The 26544-nt window shown below is 39.5% G+C and overlaps 1 protein-coding gene across 1 annotated transcript in view; it reads left to right on the plus strand.

Annotated features, from left to right (window-relative positions):
• The first annotated feature begins 566 nt into the window (after positions 1-566).
• The window catches only part of LOC139734291 (nuclear factor 1 A-type-like), a 91875-nt gene continuing 65897 nt past the window's right edge, over positions 567-26544 (plus strand). The window contains exons 1-2 of the mRNA XM_071645085.1: positions 567-908; positions 7156-7690. Of these exons, the coding sequence (XP_071501186.1) occupies positions 873-908; positions 7156-7690 (571 nt within the window). The 5' untranslated portion in view covers positions 567-872. The remainder of the gene's footprint in view (positions 909-7155; positions 7691-26544) is intronic.

Here is a 26544-nt window from a genome sequence, read left to right on the forward strand (position 1 = left end):
CCTCATCTGCCTATTGCTAAAATTTTTATAATGATAAAACAAAGCGCAGCTGTTTTTTGCGTGATTGATGTTACGATGGCGGAGCTTCGTAACCATGATAGGTTTGTATCTGAGCTGCGATGTGTGTGTACGTGTGCAGATGATTATATTCAAATACCTGTAAACAGTCGCGCGCTCACATGGGTCAATGATCGCTCAAAGAAAAAAAAAATAACAGAAAGTGGCAAGGAGATCCCCATCATCACTCGCTGCAGTCATGATTAGGTTCAATTATTCTCGATTCCACGATTTCTGTCAATGAAATACATGTATTGCCGTATTTCTCATCTTTTTTGGGTTTGGCGTGTTGTTTTAGCGTTGAGATGAAGCTTACAGCTCAATCTGCTCGCATTACGTGCAAAGTCTCCCTACCTGACGCATGTATGAACCAATCCATCAATCAAATGGCTTCGTCACTGACACTCCTCCTAATACGACTTACGATTGGCTGACGGTTACGTATAGCTCGCCGTATGCAAATGACTAAAATATCAACACGGGCCACGATCGTCACATACACACACACCGAACATGCATCGTGGTGGTTCATAGCGTACAAGGCGGGATCGAAAACAAAGGCATTGCCATGCTATGAAGGGGGCTAGTTGACTGTACCAGTGAGAACCAACAGAAAAATCATACTACGCCATAAGTGCACATTGATCCTGCCGTGTTTTGGTTCATTTCAATACAGACTAGCGTGGAACGCAGCCAAACTGTGCATGGATTTCACCCGTGGACTATAGCTTGGAGTCTACAGAGCCCATCGATTCGGAGCAGCAGCCCTGGAAAGCGGGATATTGCCAGCAAATTTTGGCTCAAAATTTTGTGGTATGAGTACATGGAACTTACGACCAGAGATGTCCGTGGTAAGGTTTCGTCGTCTTCTCTTCTGTTTACGTTCCCAGCTTCGCACACGTTGTGCAATATCCCATAGTTTTTACCTTCGCAGCTCTTTGATCATGTAACCGTTTGTTCCATCAATCGGCTGCTGCCATGCCCATGCAGCCCTAATTAGATAGGAGAAAATCAGACAACACGATTAGGTCATGATCATACTGCATTGCTTGGCAGATATGTAGAAATTTGTGAATATTTCTTGGGTAGCGGGTTTTTATCGGTGCGCCAGCCAGCATGTTTATCCCCTTTGCGATGCAATGCTACGTTGGGATACCCGCGCCATGTGACTGGTTTGTTATGATGCTTCGGCGGCAACGTGGCCGGTTGGCGAAGGAAGCTGACAATAGTGAAAGCTCCCTTGGCTTCAGGCACCAAGCAAGGCATGGCAAAGAGAGAGGCGAGCGCATGGGCACACAAGTTGCATCGTAAACTCTTTCACAATGCAGACACTTGTGACTTAGTTTTGAGTAGTTTTATGGGAATTTTGGTTTGTTTTTATCTTTGAAATATGGGATATCCACATCTTGTTAAGTGGAGCTTTCTTTTGGTTTGGATATCATTATAGAACTTTATGTTCTTACTAAATAGGCAAATATATTTGCATAGATAGACAATCTGCTTGTACTGACTACTGTAACTTATTAGACTGTTTTTTTTCCCATATTGCAAGTGTAGAAAAGCTCTAAATTTCATAGGCGTTTTCATATAAAAAATTATATGATGTAATATCAAGTCATAGCTCACTGATCGTACAGAAAGTATATTAGAGATTATTATTTTTTAACTTTGCTTTTTGTAAAAACCATTCTTTGATTTTATATGTTCCATTAAGTATATTCCCCTAGACTCTATGTGGAAAAATAAATGCAAGCCAGACTGCCTTCTGTAGGTACCTATATATATCTAGATGTGGAATGCCTATACCATATAATTAAATGAAGTACTTGTATTACATATTCATGGGCAAGAATATCATATTAGTGATCTATGTCCATTTTTCCTCCAGTTAAAAGTAATCAAGTGTGCTGCAAGATTATTGTAGTACATTCCTCAACATATCTGTTTTTCTAAGTTCTGTTCATTTTTATCTTAACAATTCTTTTCAGTGCACATGTACAAATATGTTTTTCCTACATATTCAAGAAAAAAAAAGTTTATGGATTTCATATGAGTTTCACCTGGTTATTTTTTTTTGTGGAAAATTATCAAAATTATATTGAGAGGTTATTTTTTTGGGAAGAGTGGTTTAATAAACAAAAACTGTCATGTACAAGCTCTTATTTTAGAAAAAAACAATATGATATGACAGTGCATGTGGTAGTACGGTATGTTCAGAAATCAATCAATCTGCAGTATCCATGTACTGCAGAATTAATTAATTATGCAACAGAAAAACTACTTATAATTTTGTGAGTGCATTCACTGTTCCTCTACCTTTCATGGAGAGAGTATGGTATGGAGTATAACACGTCTTAGTCCTAGTCAGAGACAGTGTTAGCTGTTACAAAATGTTGTTCCTGCACCAAGTTTTACTGGAAATATAGGGGGCTCGCCAAGTGGGGGCTATTGGTGTATTTTTTATTTTTTTTTGGATCAGCTGGAGAGGTTACCATTCATACCATGCCAAATGGCAACATCCATTTATTTGCATAAATGCAAGCAGGGAGGTGGAAGAGGTTCTTCCACCTCCTTGATGCAAGGGAGTCTCAAAGAAGTGTAGAGTGGGGAGGATTATGTTGGATACTCTACTTTGCAGCACTTCAGCTAGTGCAATAACCTTGTTTGATAATATTTGCTCAGCAAATACACTCTTGTAAGTCTATCATTGCTGTACACCTCGTTTGAATAAAAAAGAAAAGAAAAAAGAAACTCTTGTTGAAAACACATGTATGAAGCACAGTAGAAATGCTACCTGGTATTATTAGTTGATTTTTTGAAATCAATATTTTTATTATTATCATCATTGATATTTTGATATAAGATATGGTAGTTCTTGGTTATGATTTTTATTTTGTCTACAGCTGTGTGTGAATCCCACTCTTCAGTTTTACAATTTTAAAGTTGGTATTAACTACTGTAGTCTTGCCTAGTTATTGCTTCATTTCTTACATCTACAGTTTACATTGGCCATGGTTTTGAAATGAGGCTGGCACTATTTCATTGATCATGACCTCAACCTTAAACTGTCAGAGTGAATTGCCAAACGTGGGCCCATGTGCCTTCAAGGGGAAGTTCTCCCCAAACATAATTAGATTATAATGTATGTGGGTTCAGTGAATGGAGAAGGATTTTCAGTGAAACACTTGCGAAAATCAGAATATCAGTCAAAAGTTGTGAATTATCTTCGAAGTTTGAGTCAACTCAGTGTGCTACCCTTGTCCCTTTTAAGATTCAAATGCTACAACAATTAATGCTGTAATAGTGGTAGAATAATATAAACAAAATAAAACAGGAATTTAAGAAATTATTATTCTTTTTTTATCTCCTAGAATAAACTTAGGCTGAGATATGTAAGTTCAAATATTATTCTTCCTACCAACTGAAGGAGATAACATATATGCATAGATTCCAGGAAGAAGGTGGTCAAGTTGTGTGGGTGTATGTATGTGTGTGTGTGTGTGTGTGTGTGTGTGTGTGTGTGTGTGTGCATGTTTAAGGTGCAGTAAGCTGTGACTTCTTATGCAACAGGTTGATGAGAATGGATGAGGCCTCAAAGGTTTTATGACCTCTTAACTTCTGTTTGCCTGAACTTGAGGATATGGGAGGAAAATGTAAATGTTGAGCAGCATGCGCACTGCTCTCTTTCACTCCAGATGGAGTGGGCACATGAGGGGGAAGTCTACTTTTGCTCCCTTGATACACTTGCACTGAGTTGAGAAGAAACTGGGTTGCTCGAGATTAACCCCATGTGTGTGTGATCATTCATGTTTTGAATGTGCAAAGGTGTACCATGCAGGATAATTTCCACCCATGTTTCAATGCATTACATTGTATGGAGACGAAACAAAGCACGAGAAACTGGATTTTTCTCTCAACAGTCACATGCCTTTGTCTTCGAGGTGAACGCTTGAGTAGGAATCGAGTGGCAATTAGTGAATTATTGCAGTACATTTAGAGACTATGCTACACGTGAGAAATGAATCAGCACATCTTTTACAAGCATCATGTATTACAGAGCAAGTCAGAAAGGGGAATGCCGCAACATAGAAAATGTCGCAACATAGAAAATGTTAAATGCCTCTACCGGTATGTAACTGCTTTATTCAGCAATGAAAGCAAGGAGGGAATAACTCCATTTCTAGGAATCCGCCATGACTCTCCTTCCCCATGATCATTCATCATTGGACAGGCTTCTATAATCTATGCCATTGGAGATCTGTACAAGCATGCCATTAAGTACACAACATTCTAGATTGTTTTTGCAGATGCTTCTAAAGATTTGGGGACTCAAGGCCAAGGTTGAAGGGTTTTATATCTAAAGAATTTTATATCCACAGAAATGTGCTGGAAAAAAAAAAGTATAGCCTACCCTGTTATATAGTGCACTGTCCGTATTCCTTAAAACTGAACAGTTTGAAGTTGCCCTCTGGTATTTGAGACGTCCTCAATGTGTGAATATATGGAGGAATAAAAAAGGAAGGCTTTTGGAAATAATTACACACCCCAGCAGTCCAATGTGAATTTTGGATTCAGTTTTTCTCTTTTTTCCTCTTTTGATTGAGTTTGCAAATAATGTTCATAGAGTTGCATGCTTTCTATCTTTGTGAAGAGGACTATTCTTAATATTTTTCAATCTCTTCCCCCACATTTCAGACTAGTTGATTGATACATGTAGTAAAAAGGATCAACACACATCTGTAGCTAAGTTTGTTGCTGACAAACAGAAAACTTGCCCAAGACTTGTCTGACATAGCAACAACTTTCAAGAGTCTGAAAAATGAATTTTGAGCATTGCAGTGCGTTAGATATTGTACAGATGGATGGGGTAACTTTTCACTATATATATAATGTAGGTCCTTGGGGGAAGAATATCAATTAATATAGAGTCATTTATAGTAATCTAACCTATTTTCACAAAATATGTTCAGCTGAGTAGGAGGTCTTTCCACAGATAATGCTATACTGTAAAACAAGGAATTGTCGCGTGCACTTTAATTTCGCGAATTTTGCGAGTGCCAAGATTCGCGAAATTAAAGTGCACGCGATAGTCCATGTTTGCATTATGTGCATTGAACGCCAGTGGCACTTCGCGAAAATTTCATGCCACGAAAAAGGCTGTTGGCTCCAATTCGCGAAAAATTCATGCCGCGAATCATGTTTTACAGTATCTTTCAAGTATGATATTTTGCAAATTGGAACTTGCAAAATGATATTTTGCAAATTGGAACTTGCTAAGATGATATTTCACAACCAGAACTTGGCAGAATGAGAAATAAGTGTACATATCCTTTTCAAGTGAAAATTTCGAGCTAACCCATCTTAGTTACGTATAATATGTGCACCGTATTTGTGATGGTGACACGACATTTGCTCCTGCGACAATTGCTCCGGTCTTATTTTCTCTAAGGAATTAGGGTTAGGGTTGTGATAGGGTTTTAGGTTTAGTTTGCTGTGAGGATTAGGATTAGGATTAGGGTTATGTTTGAGGATAGAATTTATGTTTGGCTCAGTGTGCAAGATCATTTGAGCAATTGTTGCAGGAGCAAATGTCATGGAACCATTTGTGATACGGGTGGCAATATGTTTGCAAGTTGTTGATTTGCCGAATATCAGTCGACTCGCAACACTGGATTTCATTAAAAATACCATGAAATATGTGGCATTACAGTACGTAGCAGTTTCTGCTAAGAGGAATGTACAATGTACCTCTGTGTGTGATTTGATACCTCAGCACTATAAATTGATTGTATGTCAATGCCTCTGTTGCTTGTATGTCGTTGTAGATGTAGCAAAGAAAGTAGAGATGTGTAAGATGAACTTGATGAATTTTAAGGGCCTCAGCTTTCTCCTCCACATAATATGCCGTTATTATGTCCCTTGCTTCACTGGTGAAGGCAATCTTCTTTGGCTTGATACCTTGTTTCAGAGGGACACCTCCGACAGCATTCACGCAAATCACGTAAATTGGGTCGAGCAATGGATGTTGTAAAGTTCTAAACATTCATGTGCTTGTACAGTAATTGTATGATGGAATCTGCGTGTGTGCATATCTGATGAGATTTATTATTCGTATTTATTTACAGTGCTCTCTAGGGGAGAGGCATTATCTAAACATTTTTGTTTTCTTTTTTGTTTCTCTTTTTGATATGTTCATTGTACGACTCTGTCCTCCTGCCCTTAATACTCAATTTGTGGGCATTTTTATTCCTCTGAACTTTGATATAACTGAGATAGTATTGTTGTCACAATGGTTTAGGCAAACAGAATGAGATGTGATGTGGTGAAAGGTGGCACAGTATGGAGATGGTAATGATCCAAGCTTTTAGATCGAAGGCAGTTCAGATTAGACTTATTGAATGAACCATTGCTGTCCCGGCAGATTGAGAGATTGTTGTCAGGTCCTTTGTATGCGTACTCATGCTTTCATTTTCAAAATTTTGTTGGAATTAGTCAAAGTGTTTTCATATGTGTTCTTTGTTAGCTACTTGATATGTTTTTTAGTTGCAAAAATGTTGAACTGCACACGTGTATCATTCACAGAGTTGATTTCATGTCCTACTACCATGGTACATGTCCGACATGATTTAGAGTTAAACTCAGATTTAAAAAATATCCAATTTCAGTTACTTTTCTTGTTGATAATTCTGGATAAAATATTTGTGATTTCATAAGGTATAAAATGTTCTAAAGTATTTGACATTTTCATGACATTTGAATGGAGCTAGAAATTAAAGGAAATGGTTTCAAAACAGTAAATCATGTTTAGGATACTCTGTATTGTATTCAAAAACATTCTCTAAAATGGTGCACTCTGTGAAATGCATTGATATGTGATGGTAAACTGTTACAGTAAGACCAAAGTTTCAAAGCGGTGAATTCTATAACTTTGAATGGTGTTTTTAGTCAGTTTGGCTGTCCAGCGAAAGCAATTTTTTTTTTTTGATGATCCACTGTACCTTTAACAACACACCAGTAGAAAGGAATGAGTTTTCAAGTTACTATTCTCCCTTTCTCTCTCTCTCTTTGTATCCTCCCCTCTGTCAATGGTTTCCACAGGATGAGTACCACCCATTCATTGAGGCAGTCTTGCCTCGGGTCAAAGCCTTCGCCTACATCTGGTTCAACCTGCAGGCGCGAAAGCGGCGGCACTACAAGAAGCATGAGAAGCGCATGACGCCGATGGAGGAGCGGGTCGTGAAGGAGGAGCTGATGAACGACAAGCCAGAGTTAAAACAGAAGTGGGCCTCGCGCCTGCTGGCCAAGCTGCGCAAGGACATTCGGCCGGAGTGCCGCGAGAACTTTGTCCTGAGCGTGACGGGCAAGAAGCCGCCCATGTGCATTCTCAGCAACCCGGACCAGAAGGGAAAGATGAGGCGCATCGACTGTCTGCGCCAGGCGGACAAGGTGTGGCGGCTGGACCTCGTCATGATCGTCCTCTTCAAGGCCATCCCACTGGAGAGCACGGACGGCGAGCGGCTGGTCAAGGCACCCAACTGCACAAACCACGCGCTCTGCGTCCAGCCCCACCACATGGGGGTTAGTGTACGCGAGCTGGACATGTACCTCGCAAATTTTATCATGCAGTCACCAGGTGAGTGCAACGAATGTCTGCAGTCTATAGAGGGTGTGCTTCTCAAACCCAGAAGAATTTAACTGTATTGTAATACATCAATGTTCACTCCGTCACATGCCCTTGTTAATACTCTTGATGCTTGAACCTCTATGTTGTTACTACGTGTTTATGTTTCTACTGCTGCTTTAACTTGTTGCTACTTTTGCCTCTCTTTCTACAAGTATTAAATCATTTCCTTTTACTTTACCTTCAACCTTGATATGCAGCTGCTGCTGCTAACTCTACTTCTACCTACTTCACTTCACTACCTCCTCCTATTACTATTATTACTCATATTAGTCCTTCACCACTACAGCTACTGTGACTTCTGTTACTGTATGCTGTGGAATGAAATCCCCACCTTCCTCTGCTTTTTAAAAACGATCCCGTAATCTGCTGCGCCATAAAACATATTGCGTGGAGAAAAAACAGATTATGTCTTCAGTAGTCAGCAGTAGCATGCATGCGTGTAATGTACAGAATTTGTGTAATGATTGGCTTTAAATGATAGAGATGAAATATGTATTTTGTACGTCGAGAGCAATATGTTAGGGAGATTAATTGAAAGAATTAGACTATTTTGCATTGACAGTAGAGTAAGAATTTGTTAGTGCACCGAGGCAGTTGCCTGCTACAGTCTCAAATATGATAATGATGTAAAAATATTGTATGCATAAGACTGTCATGTTTCAATTCCAGGGCTTATTGTGGGGTAGTATTCTTGACAGATTATTGGATCATCAGTCGATTCTGATCCAGATTAGAGTGATCGACACTTCTTTGCCGATCTCCTGATGTAGGAGAGAGATCAGCAAAGATTGGCTACGACTTTTGACAACTATGGAAGAGAAAAGCATGTATAAAACTGCAACACAGTATCATATGAGGCTTTCCTTACCTAGCAACAAGAAATTATACATGTTGTCATGGACAAACAAGGCGAAAAATGACACAATGCCTAGCTAGGCTGATGGGAGATCATTCATGACCAGTTGCATGCTATGATGCAAAAGTTGCTGTAAAATAGTATCAACAAGATAAGATAGAGATTGATAGATGAGTTCCCCAATATCTGATCACGTCAGCAACTATAGGAGTTATCATGCTCTACAGCACAATCAGTATCTGCCTGATCCCACACACAGTGCTGGAAGAAGCTCAGTTAGTTTGTTCATCCTCAAAGGTTGATGTCAATGATGGGTACACAATGGAATCTTGTAAACATTGTACTTGCAGTTCGTCTGCAGGGGCATGTATCGCATTACAGCTGATTCAAACTGCCTGCAACGTGGATTTAGGCTATCAGATTTTTCTTCTTGTGCGTGCGTGCGTTGTTGGACCCATCGCCGTTTACCAGCACCTTGCATTCATTGCCGCTTGTTGATTTCTTTGTAACCATGGATGATGAAACTTATACAAGTCAGGGCCCACATTTTGTTTCTTGCCTGGCAGCGGTCGTGTCAAAGAAACGGGGCTCAGGTAGTTAACCCGGAATTGCCAGCTCACCTGATTCGCCATTAAGTTTCATGTGGCTGTGATCTCTGGTACTAAGAGTTCAAATCTCTCTCCTATGGGGTGGGCAATTTGGATCGACAATCTATTATCCATAAATCTCTGTTGACATCACTGTTGACATCACTGTGTGAACACTGACAGCACCTGGTATATTATATGCATCTTTAAATTGTGGTATAATGTCAGAATGTAAACTACAGTCAAACCTGCCATAGTGACCACCTGTCTATAGCGGCCACCTGCCATGTACAAAGACTAAACTTAATTCCCCTCAATAGAAAAGTCATGTTGAAGACCCTGTCTATAGCGGCCACCTGTCTACAACAATCTGGCCACTTTTATGGTCTCCCCTGGGTGGCGGCTGTAGATAGGTTTAGCTGTATAAAGCAGAGCACATCAAGATGACGATGTAGATGCTGCACCACATCACCACAGAGTTGATGATGCTATGCAGTCTCTTGACCGTTAAAGGGGATGGCTAGTAACTGATCAGTGGGAATCAGTGGGAATGCTGGGGGATGATTGTTCCAATCCTTGTGGGATTCATTTAAGAGTACATTATATACCTATTGTTGTGTGAAACTTATTGGCTTCAGAACGGTCTCATATTCAAGTGATGTGCAGTTTCATGCCCCGTCACTGTACAGGCATGCTACCCTGGAAACATTAAACTGCACATTACTTGAATATGAGACCATTCTGAGGCAAATCATTTTCACACAACGATATAATGTACTCTTAAAGGACAAGTTCACCTTCATAAACATAAGGATTGAGAGAATGCAACAATATTAGTAGAACACATCAGTGAAAGTTTGAGGCAAATTGGACAATCGATGCAAAAGTTATGAATTTCTAAAATTTTTGTGTTGGAACCGCTGGATGAGGAGACTACTACAGCTTGTGAGTCATATGCGTACAACAGCATAAAGAAAATGTAAAGAAAATTCAACATATTTTCACTTTTTTCGCATAACAAAAGAGCACTTGACTTGACTCTTTCTACAGGCAGGGGGAATAATATTACCCATAACATTTGTCGGTAACGAGTCGGGGGAATGTGTACTTTTTTCAAAAGATGAAATTTTGTGAAATTCTCTTTATATTTTCCTATTTGTTGTACGCATGTGATATCTAAGTTATTCACACACTGCAGTAGTCTTCTCATCCAGCGGTTACTGCACAAAAACTTCAAAAATCCATAACTTTTGAATGGATTGTCCAATTTTCCTCAAACTTTCAATGATGTGTTCTACTAATATTGCTACATTCTCTCAATCCTTATGTTTATGAAGGTGAACTTGTCCTTTAAATGTATCCCACAAGGATTGGAACAATCATCCCTCAGCATTCCCACTGATTCCCACTGATCTGTTTACTAGCCATCCCCTTTAAAGTTGGTATTTAAAAGCTGAACAAATACCAGGGGGGCGTTTCATCAACGAGTTCGTCGGAGGTTTTCACCGACAAATTTGCTATCAGCCAATCAGACGCAAGGATTTCAGTAGCTTTTAACAGTTGTCAGTGTAAATCACTGACAAAAAGTTTCATGAAACGGTCCCAGGGCTCGATCCATCTCTCTTTTTTTCAGACCTCCTCATCAATGAGGGCATTGAACTTTCTTTAAAGGGGCGTTAGTGGCTTTGGTGTGCCAGTTGTTTTGGTCTGTGATTTTCAGCTTATTTATGGTAATAATAGCTGTACACAGAGAGTGTGGGTTGTCGGAAGGGGTGGGGAAAGCAGTGTCAGAAATGATCTATATTGCATTGCATTACTTAAAGTGCAATTCAAGACAGATGGGCATCAAATACTTGTATGCAATGTGCGCTCATTGATATTATCTGTCTGCTCCCCCGCGTGTGGCATATGAGTATTGTAGTTCAAGCCCTTTGTCATGTTACAAGCATGCTGAAGGGCGTACAATGTGAGGGGCCATGTGTAGTTGCATGAATGTGCGTTCGTTCATTTCTAGGCCGTGAGCACGTGATTAAATGGGGCTGATACTAGAGCGCTCACCATGGTCTCATGAACGGGCATACAAAAGTAAATCCATTTCAAATTATATTCTAAAACTCAGGGATGACTTTTGCTGCTGCACAGTTCTTTCATTTTCTTTCTGATTTAATAGATTTGATGCTTTGGATGGCTGATGCATGCCTGCTGCCTACAGAAGCCAGGGCCCCTATCCTACATAATTTTGTATTGTAACTTTACAATCAATATCAAGTCTGCAATTAATATAGTAACCATCAGTGACTTCTTGGCTTTCATTGTCAATGGAATAGTATTCCTATGGTAATTACCATTGATTTGCAGAGATCCAAACCGTTGTAAAGTTACAAGTACCATACAATTTATGTAGTTTTATGCAACGGAGCCTAGGTGCTTTGCATGTAATGGAAAATACGATGTCTCACATTCTCAGTAGTGGCTGGTATTAAAATGAAAGAAAAAGAGAGAAAAAAATGATTGTGAGATTGCAACATTTCTTTTCTTGTTGCTGATATTCCTTTTCTAATAACCATGAAGAACTTTTCTGCTGCTTTTCATAGATCAATTTGCAAAGTCTACTTGCACTTCTGCTGCTAGTATTGGTATAGTGCATAGCTTAGATTGTTGTCATAGTTTGTACAAAGACACTTTGTGACAGGAGGCAGACATATCATTGTTTAAATATCCAGATCAGGGATGGATGACCAGTTTCATGTGAAAATCTGAAAAACTACAACTGTGCTTTTCATGTTGACTTTACGCAGCCATTTTACGTTAACTGCCTTTCTTCCATTTCATTGCTCCCGCATGCAAGAAAGGGAATACCATTCCTTGGCTTCAATGTTTCAAACTCCACGCGTCGCGCCTCACGATTCCCTTGTGACAAGACCTGGTGTCACACCCGGGGGATGAGTTAACAATCCAGCTCTCACAATAGTTTGAACCGGCCCTTTGTGAAGTCGAAGACTTGCTTGGTTGCTCATTGCGACATTTTAATGAGCCCTCATGGCTTGTCAAAGCATTTCCGTGCCGCACTAGACTTTATAATGTCAGATGATGCCTTAACCTTGTATAAAACGGAATTGGATGTGTCGCTGGCAGTAAAATTGGGAAAAAGAAACCAATTGCTCAAAAGATGAATACTGGTACTGATCCTCAAAGAACATTGCCATCAGTGTTATGACAGTGACCTTGTGTAAAAAATTAATGCATGCATGTAATACATTTTAATGAGTTGAGAAGCAATATAAACCAGAAGGCATTTCGGCTGTCACTTTGCGCAGGGTTGATCACGATATGTGTTTCGAAGAGTGATGCCATGCGATTCGCATTGATCAGAGGAGGAGATTCAAAAATGTTATTCTGCTGAAAGGTCAAAGGTCAATGAAGGTCAAAACAAGAGACGCGTAACGTACAGTTAGGAAGATATGACAGTCAACTGTTGGCAGCAGGGGCAAGACCCCAAATTGTTGCCAGTATTACAGATGAATGTAGAGATCTTTAGAATTTGAATAACATTTGGTGGTCCACTAGATCGCAGTGTCCCTGGTTCGAGTCCCCTGGCGACAGTGATGCCCCCTTTTTTTGGCAAGGTACTTTCACATCCTCATTGCGTGGTCCCTTGGAGGGGACGTACACTGTAAAGTTGTTGGTCTCATGAATGCTTGCTTTCATGCATGCAATGCTCCCTCAGTGGTCACGTAAATCTGGGGCCCGTTTCATAAAACTTGTCATCAGTGTCAAGTTGTCATAGATGTGACAAGCTACTGAAATCCTTGCATCTGATTGGCTGAGAGCAAATTTGTCATAGAAATTGACAGTTGACACTGATAACAAGTTTTATGAAACAGGCCCCAGAATCAATTCTTATCAATTCTATTGATGGAATTCAAAATTATGAATATTCGCTTGTTTGGAGGTTTAAATTAATTTCTTTATTTTTTAATGCTTTTCCTTTTGATTTCTGCAAGATTTATGCAATATTTACAGGAGACACATGGACTTCCGGTGAACTTTTGTTTTCTTTTCGTTCCACTGTTAGAATTAGAATCATTAATGTCTGTCATGTGAGCTGAAAGAAGGTGGGGGGGGGGGTATGGTAAGATGACATGTTCAACTGGATAATATTATTTCCTGTTTCTCGGGTGTTGCAGGTTAGGCGCTGCGCGAGGAATAGGCTTCAAAGGCCTTCACCCGGAAAAATATGGCGTAATTTGATAACGTTCAGTCAAATACAGGTGGAGTTCATGGAATATGTACTTTTAGTCTACAGTGCAATTTGGAGGACACAGCTCATGGACATGTACTATGTTGAAAAGGAAACATACTTACTCCCCCTCATAAAGAAAAAAATAATAAAGAGAACTTATGAATGAATTGTTTTGTTCAGTGTAGTAGGTGTACATATACATAAATCTTATATAACAAGCCTGTATTGCATTATGTCTACATGTATTTGTGCCAGTATAATTTTGATTACAGTGCTAGGTTTTTTTATTCAATAGGAGGCTACAGTATCACAGAGTCACAGTCAGGGTTACAAATTAAATCCGTTGGAAGGCTCAGTGATGTGTAGAAACATTTGGTCTGTGGAATTTTGAACTAAATGTGACGATTGATAGAATATTGACCGCTAAAATGTCAGGACTTGTTTTCAACAAGAAGATGTGAAGAGGGTACTCACCTGACACCACTTTGTTCTAGGTTGGCAAAGACTAAATTGAGAGAATTTATTCACTAATCATGAAATTGTTTTTGTGTGTGTCTATGATGAGAGAGTACATTTAAAGAATACATGCAGTCAGTCCTCAGCTCTTCGAATCAGGATTGTAAAGAGTGCTTTGTTTTGCAAGGATATAAATGTGGGATTAATTTAGAAACCATCCTTTTAGAAAACAAATGAATGGTGTATACTCACTGAGCACAAACAGAACTGTTTGCACTGCAGTTCAGGCTACTGCAGGACAGTTAGGGAAACCTGCAGGGGAGATTCACATCGCAGTGAATCCAAGTTGTTGTCAGCTATGATTTTGTGTGTTTGTTTGTGTTTGTGTTTGTGTTTGTGTTTGTGTGTGTGTGTGTGTGTGTGTGTGTGTGTGTGTCTGATGCTGCCCTTCTGAAATCATGTCCAGAGTTTGATGCTTCCCAAACACCATTCATTGCACTGGAGGCATCGGTAAAGATGAAAAACAAACTCAAATTGCCTCATGAATAGATCTTTCTCAGGAGTACATATGCAACAATGACAGTCACAAAGAATTTTATGATATCACTGTTGTATGCATTACATGTACAAAACCTCCTATTAATATATTACAATGTACTTTCAATTTTGTATTGTGTTTCATTTGTAATATACCCATTTAGGGAGATCTTTATAAGTGTTCTCTACTATCAAAGGGGAAACTGTGAAAGACAAGTTGCAGAATACTACAGGTCTAAAAAGGCCTGTACATTGTAGCTTTTGTTCCGTGTCAGATTTTGTGTAATGGGCCCTATGGAATGCTGTAATGTTGGAATGCTATGTCATGAGGAGAAGCCTAAAGGGGGCATTTCATGAAGCATTTTGTCCGACAAAGTTGTCAGACAAATTTGCTCTCAGCCAATCAGATGCAAGGATTTCAGTAGCTTGTAACAGTATGTCAGAGAAATACCCGACCGAAACGCTTCATGAAATGCCCCCCTGGAAATGTATGTCATGATAGAATAGAAGAGGTGCTCACTGTGGTGTATGATCAATGTTTCTCTGCAGCATGATGACGATGACATGGAATTTCAAACAGGAAATTATCTTCTTGAGAGTCTCCAAGAGGAGTTTCAATAGGAGCTGATTTCATTCACTGAAGTATCGACTGGCCAGAATGAGTGTGTTTTACCTTGCAGCATGTGGTGTATTGTAGGCAGTTCCAGTCCTGTTCTACTTTCAGAGAGAGCGCACAGTGCATCTCCCCAAGAGGACGAAGTTTTGGAATTGAAGTCCTGAGTGAAACAAGCATGGTTATAAACCCCTTTGCCAGATTTTAAGGGGAATGTGACAAGTGTAAAGCTGTTGCAACAATTAACATAAATGTCAGTACTAATAATAAACACCTAAGCATTTTGATAGCTACAGTAAGGTCACATGAGTGTAATATTTGTATGGACATTGTAAGACTTTTTGTTTCATTTCTCTTCCAAATTTTATTCCCCCCCCCCCCCCCCCCGTAAGATACATTGTAGGCATGTTGTTGATGCTCATTCCTATACATGAACAAATGTACACACACACACACAAACACACACACACACACACACACACACAAAGGAGATTCATTGTATCTTATGGTTACTTTGGAGACACATGGTTCAAGATGTTCTTATACCAAAGTTTGGCATCTGAAGACAGATATGAGATGATAGACTGATATTCATATGGTTATCTGTTTGGTATTTCCTCATCTCCCTGAGATTTTCAGTGATCGCTTACTTGTCATCATGGCTTTTGTCCACAGCAACTCTTTTGGTGAGTAGTAACAACGTACAGAGTACGTTCAGAAGTACAAGACAAACCAAAAACATTACCAGTCGAAGATCTCTCCCCGGTCATGGGAAAAAGAGATTTGTTTACAAACATACAACTTGAGGAAGCTTTATTCACTACCTTATTCCCACAAGTAAACAAGATATAATTAAAAAAAGGAGAAGATAAAGCAACAGAAAAGAAGTATGGAATTTTCATACTTGTGAGGTTGGAAATATAATTGAATAATAGCAATTTTGATGATTTGGGCTAAATTGGACCAAAAAAAATCCAGGAACTGTGGAAATGTGTAGAATGCCATCAGTTACACTTTTGTTGTACATAGCATCTTAAGGAAACCACATAGTTTCCATCTTGCTAGCATGATTCTCTTGTTGCTTGTATGGAAATCCCCTTGTGTTTTGTTCCTGTTCAAGGAAACAAAAACAATACTTTTTAATATTTCCTGAATTGGTGTGGATGACTTGGCCTGGTTTGTCTCAGGTGACATTATAATGAAAGTCCAATGTAAAATAATATCTCTGCTATATCTACGTGTATATCATAATCTTTAGTAGATGCATGATGAAATTAATCTTTCCAGAAAATATATCATATGAAAGTATCCTGCACACAGAAAAAATTACAAATGTCTGAAGAAAGCCGAATTGGTCATATGACCCTGAAAACTATTATGAAGTACCAGGTGAATGTTCATTTCCTTTTAACTCATAATGAAATATTATTCTTTCCACGAGCACCCTATTACCCATTTTGTTGTACGAGATGGTGTCAAAGCACATCATACATGCAATGAAAATGCTTTTCATGTTCTACCTTACCATGGTGCATGCTCATTTTTCTGTTAGTGTCTATTAATTGTTTTAAATTGATACATGATATATGTATGATAAAGTGGGGTCTTTAATGGTATCAAGTTTCTGCCATATCATCCTCAGTGTTTTAGCCTTTGCTGGGTCAAGGTCAACAGTCATTGCACTTTCCACACTCCCCCCATCCCACAAAAAAGAGAAAATTATCAAGCCATTACTTGAACTGGGAATGTAATTTGTCATATGATTTTGGGAAGAGGGTAGACATGTATGGATCCATAGGTAACTACCGGTAGTTGCATATTGGCTTGAAAATTATGGTGGTGGTAGGTCAAATGTCACTATTTTTTTAAAGGCATTATTTACCATTTGCAGATGAAACAAAAACCCAACTTTTGTGCTTCAAAATAGTTCTAAAATGTGAGTTATGGATAGAAATAGCCAATGATGTAAAAATGTTAATCAGTATTTCATAGTCAATGTTAATTATTGTTAGATATACAGAATGTGAACAGTAGTTATAATAAAATTGTTTCTAGAATTTGACTGTCTACAGTTATGATTTACTGAGAAAAAATAGTGATATGTCTCCTTGAAATACTTAGGGCTTTATTGCAAAATTTTATATGGAAGGATGTTTTGTGATACAACTCACCTCAACATAACTAGAAATTTTTTTTTTCAAATCACTGCTCCCAATGGTAATCAATACCTTTAAGAAAGGTATTCTGCTAAGTACACTGTAAGTGTAATTGAAACAATAGTGGACACTTAGATAAAAATGGGGGGGGGGTGGTATAACAAGGGCCTCAACTGTTGACAGGTGCATGAAGAAATCATCGCCTGAGAACCTGAGTGGTGCTCTCAGGTTGTAAGATTGTAAGAGCTTAAATAAAAATGAAACAATCAATTTTCATGAAATAAAAAGTTTATTTAGTAAAAAGTGGGTAGATTTAATGTAATTGTTCCAAGTGTTAGGTGAAATAGTACCTTTGTGCTTTTGATTGTTAACATTTTGCTGAAAATGAAATAACTTTAAATTGACACCATAATGTGGAGGAGATGGAGCTCTACAGTATGATACCAATAATTCAATCCCCCCCCCCAAAAAAAAAAAAAAAAAAAAGAAAAAGAAAAAAGAAAAAAAAAATTGTGATAACAACCTTCTGGCTCTCAACTGATGAAAAGTTTCTTACTTGAAAGTCAACTGGTAGTAGTATTCAATACTTGAATAGTTTGCTGCAAATCTATTTGCAACTCGCCATGCAGAAATCATGTTTTTGGACATTTGCATATTGTGAAGCACCTTGTTCCTTTTGCATTTTTTTTTTCCCAAGACAGAGAAAACTTGCTTGCGTGATGTGTTACAATCACCACGAAGAGCATCTGCTATTCCTTCCCAACTACTTAGCTATGAAGATTGTGCCTCCCTCCCTCCTCAGACCCCTACTAATTCAATTAAACTTTGCACGAACAGCATGCTGGCCATGCCTGGCTATTCTGATAGCCCCCCCCCCCCCCCCCAAAAAAAAAAAAAAAAAAAAAAAAAAGGGGGGAAAAAATGTTTGCCATGATTTGTCTCACATATATTTTAAACAATGCGGACATGTATTTCTTGAAGTGTGCAAGATTAAGACAGTCCCTTAATCCAGTTCATAGGGATTATTGATAAGTTCGGGTTGAGACAGTAGGAAAATAACTTGAGGAATTATGTCCACTCCTCAGTGGCATAGAAAATATTAGATTTCTCTTATATCCAGCTTGGTTAGGCATGTTTTCTTTGCATACAGTTTGGCTTGGGGTTTTACAATATGTAAACACCAATGAAGTCATAAGTCAAAGTTCATTACGTCGGCTGAGAATGATAAGGGCGTTAAGTTGCCACTAAACCCATAGTGTTCATGACCACTTAGCGCCCTTCTCATTCTCAACAGACGAATTCAATTCATTCATATGTCCTTTCTCATATGGGTTTAGTTGAGATTTTTTTTTGTGACCAAATATTCCTGTTGAACTAATAGATTTTCAGTGGAATTTAATCAAAATGTATTTTCAACTGCACCATACTGTTCTGATATTTTGTTTTTGTTTTGTAGTGTCTGTGCTGTGGTCTTTATGTAATGAATTAACAGTGTTCAGACATGAGGTTAGTTATCGGGAAAGACATTTTTGTTGTGTGGAATTAACCCCGTGGCGTTTTTCTGTCAAGATCAAGAATTTCCGTTTACAGTGCTGGAGTGTGCAGCTGCCAGACTTAATTAAAAATGACGTGTCATTTATTCGATTTCAAATCCAGTGGAAAGTGCAATTCTCTTGAAAATAAGAGGCCAGTTCCCATATCTCCAGGGAGATTTTCAAATAGTTTATATTCTTAAATGCTCTCCATTATTCCTGGCAATTTTGCTGCTCTTTTTTCTTCTTCCTTTTTTCAAATCAGCAAATGATTTTAATAGGAGCCATTAGGGAGGGAAGAGGTACAGACCCACTGCAGTCGAGGGAAAGCACAGCGAACCCCCTACTCCAGTCTCGTGCACCTCAGAGAAACTCGGAAATGAACAAATTAGTTGCGAAGTTGTCACCCTCTACTGTCCCTGGAGGCTGAAACTCCCATTGGTGTGTGAAGGCCAAGGCTCAATAAGGGAGGAGGGGGGGGGGGGGGGGGGGAGGTGGCTAACATCTGTGTTGGACACACAGGGGTGATGACCCTTTTTCCTCATCTTTTTTTAAGCATGTAAGCACCAGAATGTAGAATACTTATTCAGAAATAATGCACAAAGAATTAAGGGACCAAGGCATTTAATGTTACATGTATTTTTCTTTTCTTTTTTCCTTTTCTTTGGGAGTGGGGGTGGGGTTGGGGGGGGGAGATAGGGAGGTAGTATGGGTGCACCTATTAACTTTTTAGATCTATTTAGGATGTACATTGTATGAAATACCTCAAAGACCCATTGACTCTATGCAGTTTTCAACTTATAAATCTTGTCCTTTTCTACATCTTCTGGGAACATTGTGAATTAAGCAAGTCATGTGTCAGGACTCAGACTCATTAGAGTATAAAAAATCCATTGACTTTTGACTTCATTTGATAGAAAGTTGCCATGATATGAACTCTTTGCTGCAAGGGTCATGGGAGTGACAAGAATCCTCCCTCCTGATTGGCTGATGCTATGAGAAGTTGCCATTTTGGCATGAATTGCCTATTCCAACATCAATGAATTGATATGAATTTTATGAATATTTATATGAATTAAATTGGTACGAATTCCTACCCATAGAATTTCCAGACATTATTTTTAGCTCACCCGAGCCAAGGGCTTAAGTGAGCTATTGCGATCGCTCTTCGTCCGGCGTCCGTCGTGCGTCGTCCGTCGTGCGTCGTCCGTCGTGCGTCGTCCGTCGTGCGTCGTCCGTCGTCCATCGTGCGTAAACTTTTTACATTTTCATCTTCTTCTTGAGAACCCCATGACCGATTTTCACCAAACTTGGCAGGTAGCATCCCTAGGGGGATAGGATCTCAATTTGTTCAAATGGGCACCATGGCCCACCTGGGGGGCCCCAGGGGGGCCCAAACACCCTAAAATTAAGGAATCTTTAAAAATCTTCTTCTCTAGAACCAGAAGTGATAGGACTTAAATGATACTATGAGTAAGTACATTGAAGACTGTAGTTTCAAGTTTGTTCATGGGGGAATCAGGGGTGCCCCCCTTGGGACCCAGGGGAGGGGGGGGTGGGGAGGGGTTCTAATGGGGCCTAAATTGTACATTTTCATCTTCACTTTGAGATCGCCATGTCTGATTTTCACCAAACTTGGTAGTTAGCATCCCTAGGGGGACAGGATCTCAATTTGTTCAAATGGGCACCATGGCCTACCTGGGGGTCCCCAGGGGGCCCAAACCCCCTAAAATTAAGGAACCTTTAAAAATCTTCTCTAGAACCAGAAGTGATGGGGCTTGGATGATACTATGAGTTAGTACATTGATGACACACATAGTTTCAAGTTTGTTCATGGCGGAATCAGGGGTGCCCCCCCCCCCCCCCTTGGGGATCCAGGAGAGGGATGGGAAGAAGTCCTACAGTTGTAATGGAGCCTGAATTGTACATGTTCATCTTCTTCTTGAAAACCTCATGATGAATTTTGACCAAACTTAGCAGGTAGCATCCCTAGGGGGATAGAATCTCAATTCCTTCAAATGGGCACCATGTCCCTCTTGGGGGGCCCCTAGGGGGCCCACCCCTCCCCCCACATTAAGGAATATTTAAAATCTTCTGCTCTAGAACCAGAAATGATAAAGCAAAGTTAATATCATGAGTTTGTACATTGATGACTTTAGTTCCAAGTTTGTTAATTGCAGATCCAGGGCTGCCCCCCCCCCCCCCCCCCCCCCGAGTTGAGGGGGGGGGGGATCCATATGCATACCTAAAATGTCCAATGTTCTCAGGTAAAAGTGTGCAAGAATGCATGGAAGGTGAAATTGCGATACTCGGGTGAGCGCGTGACCCGCGGGTCTCTTGTTTTGTATCAAACTCTACTTTGATACGATTGACTAAATTACTGTGAACTATTGATTGTGGTATTAATGTCAGTGATGAGGTATCTTTGTTGAAGTCTTATTAGAGAGAATTATTGAACAGCATGACGCTGCAAAATCTAAATATCTAGGGAACTTTTGTGGTGCATTTATTAACTGACTAAAGTTTAGAAACTACATCAATCTGAAATATTTCTCAACTATTTTAAATCTTAAATATGACAAACAGGATCAGACATTAAGCATTGGTCATTATAACGCCATATAAAAGTATTTATTCAAAATTAGGTTCAATCATTTAATGTGCAGGCATGCATCTTTTAGACCTATCTCCAATGTCCGGCAGGTTAAAGCTAATTACAAGTATTTTGTATCCTTGAAGTTCTGCCTAATGAAGCGCACAGCATTTTATAACCAAACTGAGTAGTATTTATAGCATATCATGATGGTGGTTTGTGCATCTTTTTTCTTTCCTTTCTCTGTTCAAGGCGAGCACTTTTGATACAATTCTGCACATCCTTTTTTTTTGCCCCTTTCGGAAATTAATGTGTAAGAGGAGGTCATTAATGCCAATTAAAGGCATATTGTACATTTAGTATCTTGTATGATAGGTATCTCACCTTTGATCACAAGAGTAGGATTCCAGGCATGTGATGCTTGGGTATTTCCATAGCGTACCAATGAACATCCTCATTAGCTAAAGGATATCTTTAAGGATCTGCATGACCTTGCACTTTGGAAAAGAAACGGTTGTGTTCAGTAGGTATCTGCAATCATTACAATATCACTATTATTAATTAGGGGCATTGCAAAATTCAAGAGTAGGAAATACCAATGAGTTTTGTGTGTTTACTCCTCTTGAGTGCTTTCTGTATGTTCTCTGTCCACGAAATGTTTCGCTCTGCTGCGTCATCGCTTGTCCACACGCATTGACCATTCGCTCTTAGGCTGTGATTGAAAGATTGACCCTTAGAAAAATCCCCAATGTGGTCAGAAGACATATGTCCGTGTATAAAATCATCTCGACATCTGGAATCTGGGAATAGTAGACTGAGTGGAATACTCCGTGACTAATGAAGTTACAATTCAGATGCATCCCCATCTTCATACAAAATGTAGATAGAAAGTGTTTACGGTACTGTAATTTTAGTGTGTTGTAAGTATTCATGTATTTGCATATTCAAATAGTTAAGACATGCATGTCTTCATTGACTTCATCAATTCATTTACATCAGAAGTTTATAGTCAAACCAAGTAGGGCATACAAATATCATACAATGACCTGCACTCTAATACGTGGCCCATTAAAGTCTCATTCTTAGGATTATATGTGACTACCCAGCTCAAAACCCACAAAAAGTCACAGATTGGGACTATCTGTAATGAACCAAAATAGTTATGTGGGTTGACTGACTTACATTTTTAAAGTTTATTTTACCTGGCAGAGTAATCTCTTCTCTACCTTCTGTCAAAATTTGGTGGCTTACAACAAAGTCAACATCAAGACATAAGCAGTTTTTCTGAACCATTTACCTTTTCAGACAGGCACTGCTTTCACTGTGATTTTCATCAATATTTCTGCATAGCACACCTTAGGGGCCCTATTCTTCAAACTAGACTCTTTTCTCCCTTTTCTTTGAGACTGCACCCCCTATCAAACTCTCTATTCTTTCAATCACTTTTTGAATGGGTTAGAATAGTTCAATATTAACGAGTTATGTATGATTTTAAAGCTGAGAGCTTACTCTTTTAAATGATATCATATATAGAGAAGTGAATTTTCATTTTGGCCTACTTCTTATCAACCTTGAAAATGACTGCTGGCCACAAACTTTGATGAAACAAATGAATTTGTCTTCAGGACCAAATCCCTAAAATTTCAGAAGGCGTGAGGTGAGTGTATAACATCCAACCATCAAGAGGTTCTCTGCGTGGAATACTGAGGCCAAGGGTCAGTAAAGTTGGGTATACCATATACATGTCTATTCGAAGTGGAAAAGTTTAATGAACTTGAGAGGAATATGAAAAGCTGACAAGTTCTGTAAAATGATAGGCCTACCTGTAGAGTGATTATGATGTCTTGCGAAGAAATATGTAAATATCTAGCTAGTGCATTGTACTATAGCAAGTTTGTGTGTGCGTGTGTAGGGGGGGATGGGAGGAGGGGGGGTGTTGGGTAGGACAAACGTAAGTCAGGGGGAAATATAATTTGGCCCCCCTTTCTTCCCTTCAATACACTGACTTGAGCACAGGTGTTTAGAGACATGGCTCACAGGTACTGTACATCTCTCTGTCCATTGCTACCGATTTCGAGGACATTACACCAAGGCCTTTCTTCCAACCCTTGAAGGGTTAAGTACCGGGTCCCTGCCTTTTTTTCCCCCCAAGGGGACTTTGTTTCCGGCCGTCTGTCACCGCTTCCCAGTACTTGATTTCCTACATTTCCAGCGGGACCTCTCTCTTTCCTGCAATCACCTTATCTCCCTGAGGGAAAGAGGCAAAGAAAAGGAGGAAAAGAGACAGTTGGAAAAGGGGAGTTGCAGACTGTAGAAAAGAACTCGTTTGTTAGTGCGGGATGTATTGAATTGCGTGCCATTCATGTGATTTTTGTAAGTCTGAAAGCGATGTTGAATCAAATCTGACGAAGCATGGTGATGGAGATGGTTGTTTTCCACTGGGTTTGGGAGATTCATTAAATATCATGCCATCCAAGTGATTTTATAAGTCTGAAAGCAATGTTGTATCACATCTGATGGTTTAGAGGAGGGTGTTTCCCAGTGGTATTTCTCTCGCATCTAAGTTTATTTTGCTTTCTGTCAGTGATTGATTTGTGAAACAAGATGAAGAAGGTGGAGCATTAGAAAGTTTGACCTTGTATTCACTGTTGCCATGGTGCGTGTGTATTACTGCTTTATAACACCTACAAGGATGCAATTACAAATTGTACATCCTATGTAATAGTCTGTGTACAGCCCATTGCATCATCATTTTGAATATAAACACAGTATATATGCAAAAACATGTGACAATGTGTACAGCTTATTGCATCATGTGTGGAGGACCATGTGATTGATTGATTGAACATGCCCAAGAGTTTGTGTTGTAATGCTGTTGTATGGAATGCCATTTGTTAGCTTAAATCAGTCAGTGGTAGGGGAGAGAATTAATTTCCAGTGTCTTTACACTCTATTGTTAACATGTTTAATAGATCATAGGCCTGTATGGTATGGAAACGTGATGATGAACAGGCTCTATTGTAAGTCTGAAAACCCAGATAGATAGAAAGATAGATAGAGACGCACACACATATCAGCCATAGTGAGTAGGCCAGAGGTGTGTGTATACAGACAGCTCTATGCGGAAGGAAGGTCACCGCTGCTCGGTTTGATGTCACTCTGGAATGGGATGGAGGGGCAAGAAAATGGGGACATCCCCTCTATGGAAGGAGCAGATCAGCTCAGCGTGTGTAGGAATCCGTGACACAGTCATTGTTTTGTTATTGTTCCGTCCAGAACAATGTTCAACCCAGCATGTAGCTGGCTGGCCCTAGCGATGTCGTCTTGATTCGGTTTCTGTTTAGTTGTCAATTGTTACTGATGGTAGGAGTGATTACTGTTAGCACTCGCTCACAGTATGCTCTTTATGGTGGACAATGCATGAAGGAAGACATGGTCGACAGAGTTATACAATGTATATCACACTCTATCATATCATGATGATATAACTATTTGAGAAAAGATGGGGGTGGGGGTAGCGTACATTCTATGCTCAAGGACCAGTCACGCTGATGGTGCAATATGTGACAGTTGCTAGGCAACTCTGCCAAAAGCCACCCAAGACATTGCCAGAAAAAAAAAAAAAAAAAGTAAATGAAAATCACAGACCCGCAGTGCAAATTTTCCTCAACTTCATATGAAGCTTGCTGTGACAGTTCACAGTTTAAAGCGTTCACTTCTGGGGTGGGGGGGGGGGGGGGGGGGGAGGGGACAGAAAAGAAAAAAATGCCTGTCACGTGATCCACTGATGTAGGCTATAGGGCTTCCCCTATGCGGCCTGTATACAATGCGAACAGCTATCCGCCAGGACTGTTGTTAAATGTCGCAGCTGTAGTCGTGTGAAGGAGACTGCCAAACCTTGGCACGTGCAGTCTATGGTGGCAGAAACTTGCGATGTTTCAGAGTTTTAATGTTATTTTTGTTGAAGAATAACCTCATTTGATGAGGATAAAATGATATTCTTCTACATCTCCCAAAATATGGTTGTGAATTCATGAATATTATTTAGAAATAAAGTCCTAAAAATATGACTGCGTTGTATTTCGTTGTTGTTCAATGAAATTAAGCAAAATTAGTTCCAGAGCTATAAACTTCGATAAACTCTATATCTAATAAAAGATGTTGTAGGTGAAGTTTGTGTGAAGGTTGTAGAAGTATATGTAGGAGATTGTGTGAAATAGATGTTTGTATAGCATAGGGTTTAATTTGGGAATTTTGGTGAAGAATGTAGATGGTGAAGGTTGTACAAGTGAAAGCTTGTGTGAAGAAGAGGTTTTGCAAAAATAGAAGTTTGAATGAAATAGAAGCCTGTAGAAATGGAATTTTTGTGAAATAGAAGTTTGTAGAGGTACAATCTAGGAGTTTGTATGAAATAGAAATGTGTAGTTAAGCAGAAATTTCTGTGAAAAAGAGAAGTTTTGAAGAAATACAGTGTAGAAGTTTATGTGAAATGTGCGGGGTACACAGATGGTTGACTCTATGCAGGAAAACTAGAACGCAGAGCCCCAGACAGCACTCAACAGTTGTGCGAATGTGACAAGCCACATAGCAGACATCTTACACTGCCTGAAGATGGCAATCATTTGCTGTTTATGGACACCATACTACCACCTGTTGGCTTGTCACCTGATGGCCCTGTAGTGGATGGCAGGCGGCGAGGCTGATCATCCGCTGCTTGCTGGGGAGCCTCCCGTACATAATCGTGTGGGCAAAGTTACTACTTATACAAAGATTGAAATTGTATTCCATGCTTTGGATATCAAAATTTGATATTAACCCGTTGAGGACGAGTCCCAAATATGCTCGGGCAAGTGTGTATGGGAAATGCATGTTTGTAGCAAAATCTGTCCGTCCTCAACGGGTTAAATACCTGGAGACATGGATGGCCCGATTGAATCAACCTTCATTCGCTGCCCACCATGGTACATTAAAAAACCACAAATAGTGCCCGTAAGCGAATATGTGCATCAAAGCGTATGCTCTTAGGTAATGGTTGGCTCCAGTTGGGATTCTTCGGCCGTGTGTGTGCTTATGTAGAGTCTAAAAATCAGTGATGATGCTGTACACTATGGCCCGAATTCACGAAGATGGTACAAATGAAACCATGGTTTAAACCATGGACAAAAACCATGGAGCGCCAAGTGTCGCACGGAATATTTCGTTTCGAAATTGGTCATTTCGTCAACAAAAT

This window comes from Diadema antillarum, unplaced genomic scaffold (genome assembly GCF_040938485.1).
Source record: "Diadema antillarum isolate AM-2024a unplaced genomic scaffold, OU_Dant_1.0 seq00000522_RagTag, whole genome shotgun sequence".
Taxonomy (NCBI): Eukaryota; Metazoa; Echinodermata; class Echinoidea; order Diadematoida; family Diadematidae; genus Diadema; species Diadema antillarum.